The sequence below is a fragment of the Prunus persica genome, chromosome G6 (assembly GCF_000346465.2).
Source record: "Prunus persica cultivar Lovell chromosome G6, Prunus_persica_NCBIv2, whole genome shotgun sequence".
Classification (NCBI taxonomy): domain Eukaryota; kingdom Viridiplantae; phylum Streptophyta; class Magnoliopsida; order Rosales; family Rosaceae; genus Prunus; species Prunus persica.
The window spans coordinates 22,148,106-22,152,892 of record NC_034014.1 but is presented as its reverse complement, the minus strand read 5'-3'; the positions used below and the strand labels follow the sequence as shown (position 1 = coordinate 22,152,892).

Genomic DNA, 4,787 nt, shown 5'->3' with positions numbered 1-4,787 from the left:
TCCTATCACGAGCCGAAACTAATTCTCTCTCTCTCTCTCTCTCTCTCTCCCCTCCCCCCCCTCCTCATATTATTTACACACCCTTTTGCTTTCATAACTTCAACCATATATATTATCTCCTCCAACCCCCCTTTCTCACATAACAAACCAATTCCACATCTTCTTCTCCTTCTTCTTCTTCTTCCAAATGGGTTTTGATGATCATCCTTGTAACACAGGCCTTGTCTTAGGGTTAGGTCTCACAACATCGTCCCCTCAAGAGAGTACTTCTCCACCAAAGGCTCATAATCCATCAAGGTTTGCAAATAAGCCCTCCCCAAATTCTGCTCCCACAAGTGCTACTTTTGAGCCATCTTTAACTTTGGGTCTTCCTGGTGAGCCATATCATCAATTAGTGGCCTCCAATTACAAAGGTGGTGGTAATTCTCATGAGGAAGCAATAGATTTGTATAGGCAAGCTTCCTCACCTCATAGTCATAGCGCGGTCTCTTCCTTCTCTAGTGGTAGAGTGGTCAAAAGAGAGAGAGACCTTAGTAGTGAGGAGGTTGAGGTAGAGAAAGTCTCTTCAAGAGTGAGCGATGAAGATGAAGATGGCTCTAATGCTAGAAAGAAGCTTAGGCTCACCAAGGAACAGTCTGCCCTCTTAGAAGAAAGCTTCAAACAACATAGCACTCTCAACCCAGTAAGTTCTCTCTCTCTCTCTCCCTTTCTCTCTCTCCACGTCATTTTTGTCTATGTTTGGAATCTGATATTTGCCTTTATGAAAACTAATGTTAATTTTGTTGGGTTTAATTACAGAAGCAAAAGCAAGCTTTAGCCAGGCAGTTAAATTTGAGGCCAAGACAAGTGGAAGTATGGTTCCAAAATAGGAGAGCCAGGTAATTAATTACACAGATCATCCTTAATCGTATGCATAATTAAACATAACCCATTATTTACAAGTACTGTATATAGAAATTAATTAATTAATTTGGGGGGGTTTTTGTTAATTGGCAGGACAAAGCTTAAGCAAACTGAGGTAGATTGTGAGTTCTTGAAGAAGTGCTGCGAGACGCTAACGGATGAGAACCGGAGGCTACAAAAAGAGCTACAAGAACTCAAGGCACTCAAGCTAAGCCAACCTTTGTACATGCATATGCCGGCAGCCACCCTCACTATGTGTCCTTCTTGTGAAAGGATTGGAGGTGTGGGCAGTGAGGGAGCTTCCAAGAGCCCATTTTCTATGGCTCCAAAGCCTCACTTCTATAATCACTTCACCAATCCCTCAGCAGCTTGTTAATTAATTAGGCTCCCACTAATTAATTACTGCTGTATTATTAGAATTAGATGATAAGCGAAGGAGAAATTAAACCCTCATGACCCCTATATATTTTTTTGGTTCAGGGCTTTGTAGTGAATGAAAGACTAGCTAGTGTAATTAATTTGTAGAAAAAATAGTTTATTACTGATCAATCACCTTTACTTTTTTTTTTTTTTCAAATTATAATTATATATGTCTGTAAATCGTCAAGAATTATATCTATGAAGGGATTACTATTATTTTATTTATTTTTGGATTAATCTGTCTTTTGTAAATTTCTGTTCTTGGAGTTGATTTTTGTACAAAGCGTGCATAGCTTACGTATTATAAGAGGCTGATAATTTCAGATGTAGACAAGTTGAGACAAACTCGTGCATGACTTCATGAAGAAGTTGAAGTGAAAGATGTTGCAATGGATATATGTACGAAATTAAACCCCCCCCTTAATTTGTTGTACGTGTCCCAAAGTTCATGTAGGTAAATATTAGATGGGACAGAAATCTGGAACTGAATACAAAATATATATGTTCAATAAAAACCAAACAATATAAGACGGAAGTATCAATTCTTGGTCTTAGGCAAAAGGTTAAAGTAAACGTGAAATACGTTAAATCATCTGTATTCAGACGTGTATCAAGTAAATTCGAATAATGCTACATCACTCATGAGGATTCGATTTGAAGAAGTGTAAATTTACAGTTGAGTCTTGTATATAAACCATCCATCCATCCAAGTTAACTATTATATCACTTTGACTGATCATTTCCCTACCTAAAAGCAAAAGATTTCTATATATAAATGTGACCATGTCACTTTCATAAAATGTAAACAAGCAATGATGCAGCATTAGACATCAAACAAATGAAAATTGGTAATTAATTTAGGATCTGGATAAGATATTTTTAAAGGTCATCACTGAAACCATGAGATATTTGACCTAAAAAAAGAAAGAATTAATATTAATATTGGAGATGATGATTACATAAGAAGTAAGTGTGGGGTTAAGGGGTGGGACGTTAGCTCACATGTATCTGTCTGTAATTCAGTTGCTTAGAGACAGATAGAAGAAGGTGAGGGTCTACAAAAATGGGTGGTGAGAAGCGTGCAAAGAAAGAAAGGAATGGATGATCACTCAAAAAATAAATAAATAAAATATTTGAGGATTGTGGTCACGTGACATGCTACGCCTTTACTAGGACCAGTAGGGCCACAACCCACGTGATATGCCAATGGGTCTCTTCACTTCTTTCCTTCACAAAATCTTATCATGAGAGATTTTGTATCAAAGTCAGACTCTTCTTCTTCCCATTTGATGGATGGACCCCAACCCACCTTTGCCTTCCCATGGCTTAGAATTCCTAAAACCCCATATATGTATTCTACCTTTTTCAATAATGGAAGGATCAAATGGACGGTCCAGATTGATTAGGGCAAAGGAAAAAAAAACTTACATATGTTTACGTTATAGGCACGCTATGATGAATTATGAGAAAGGTATTTCTAAAACAAGTCCACACATCACTCATAATGGATGGTGTGGAGTGTGGACCAATTAAATCATGAGGGGAACTTTCCAGGAAAAGAGTGCACTTTCAGGGAAAACTCCTTTGTCTTATGGGCTTTCATCATCACTTCCATCACCCATTTTGTTCTGTCACAATCATCACCATCCATCTGCGAACCCTTCAACTCCCTCCCCCCCTTTGAATTCCAAAGTTGAATTATTTTAGTTTTGATTGGTAAAGAGTGTGAAAGCTTTATGCCTATTTTACAACAACTATATACATATATTTATATTTGTTAGTTTTTGATACTTTCTTTTTGCTATTTTAAGAGAGATTTTTGGTTGTTAATGCTATTTCTAGGAGGATTTGCTTGTTTTTGTTGTCGACTATGTGGGGGATGGTGAGGGGACATCCTTTGTTTAAGAGAAAATCATAATCAAATTATTTGAAAGGGCAAAACCAGTAGGGTCATTTGCTTTATAAAAGCTTTGGGTGTTTTAATATTTTCTCTAATTATAGATTCAATCTACGTGTGCACATACGTATAGTTAATAAAGAAATAAACCTGCAAACACATGTCTTGTATTGGATTCATTGTCGGCGCGTGGAGTTTGTATAAGGATTTGTTGAACATGAATTTTAGAATTACCTAACTTCACAAAATTCTACATCACTTACGCAAGTTTAAGTTAAATTAATCTTCCAATTTGTTTTTATTTGGGTTGGTTATTTCGGAGGTGTTTTCTTTTCTTTGTAAAATGTGTTGGTCATAAGTTTTCGTAACACGATTAGCCTCGATAAATAAAATCACATTCAATAGTAAATAACCAACTCAATGGCTAAAATTCCAATCCAACTGTCAAAATTTAAATATAAATAAATATAGATCAAATTCTACCCAAAAAAAACCATCCCAAATTCTATGAACTTTGATGTATATGAAATAAAAATGTTTTTTTTTTGTTGGGAAATTTGCAATTTCGTGGTTGATTTGTTTGTAGAAAAAAAAATAATGTTACTGCAAAATTAAATTAACACAAAAAAATGGAGACTAAATAATTGTTTAAAAACGAACAAAGATGAGGTCTCAAATGTTGAGAGTGGAGGCAAACAGTTGTTTGAGACCTCATGTATTTGTGAATAGTTGTACTTGGGATCTCAAAATTTATATACTCCTGCATTGTTAAATCATTCATCCTTGAAAGCAACTGAGCTGATTTTTATATTAAAAACCAAAAAGAGAAATTAAAATTAAAACTTGAGTATGGGTACGTATATACGTATGCGATGGTGCCCCCCCATCTCATATGACTCAGCAGTAAGGAAAAGAAAAATAAGCAAAACATGTCCATCAATCATGATGATATTCATGGGCAGCTTGTGACTATAGCTAGCAAGTACACGCGTGAGTCAGTACAATATGCCACATAAATACATTAACGTACCTAAATTTCAAACACACAAGTATAGAGATTTGTTTGGTTTGATTTGGTTTGGTTTGGCTCCTCACCCTGAAGACAAACATATGTAGGTTTGACTAGGACTGCTTGTTGCTTGTTATAGGTACTATAGCTTGCGATTATTGGACTTTATGAAAATGTTTCATTTATGGATAACCAGAATGGGGTGTTGTTCTAGATACGTGGAAGCCGACCTAGTTGTCATCTCATCTTAAATAATTGAGGGCTGAATGAAACACCTAGTGCCGAACATAATTAAATAAGACGGCTTATTGGTTGCTATCTTGTGTCAAATTTGCTGACACTATTGTGTGAGCGTTATCGATTTAAGGCTCTTTTTATCTGAAATTGATACTCGCGTAATTGATTTGAGGTCCTTGTTATCTGAAATGAGTATTAAAATGATTTCGATTTCTAACTCTAGTATCTCATTCTCAATCCTTGTTTGTCATATTCATGACTTCTTCAATCGATGGATGGTTCATATATATCCTGCTCCTAATATACTCAAGGACAATTAAT

At 35.8% G+C, this 4,787-nt stretch overlaps 1 protein-coding gene across 1 annotated transcript; it reads left to right on the top strand.

Annotated features, from left to right (window-relative positions):
• Positions 32-1,560, top strand: LOC18773282 (homeobox-leucine zipper protein HAT22). Its single transcript, XM_007205617.2, has 3 exons — positions 32-682; positions 799-878; positions 997-1,560. The coding sequence occupies exons 1-3, from the start codon at positions 188-190 to the stop codon at positions 1,277-1,279; spliced, it is 858 nt and encodes a 285-aa protein (XP_007205679.1). The 5' UTR covers positions 32-187; the 3' UTR covers positions 1,280-1,560.

Bases quoted from the DNA above. Each gene is read 5' to 3' on its own strand.
- LOC18773282 (XM_007205617.2), top strand. From the start codon at position 188: ATGGGTTTTGATGATCATCCTTGTAACACAGGCCTTGTCTTAGGGTTA. The intron at 683-798 runs GTAAGTTCTCTC...GTTTAATTACAG, and splicing joins AACATAGCACTCTCAACCCA to AAGCAAAAGCAAGCTTTAGC. The intron at 879-996 runs GTAATTAATTAC...GTTAATTGGCAG, and splicing joins TTCCAAAATAGGAGAGCCAG to GACAAAGCTTAAGCAAACTG.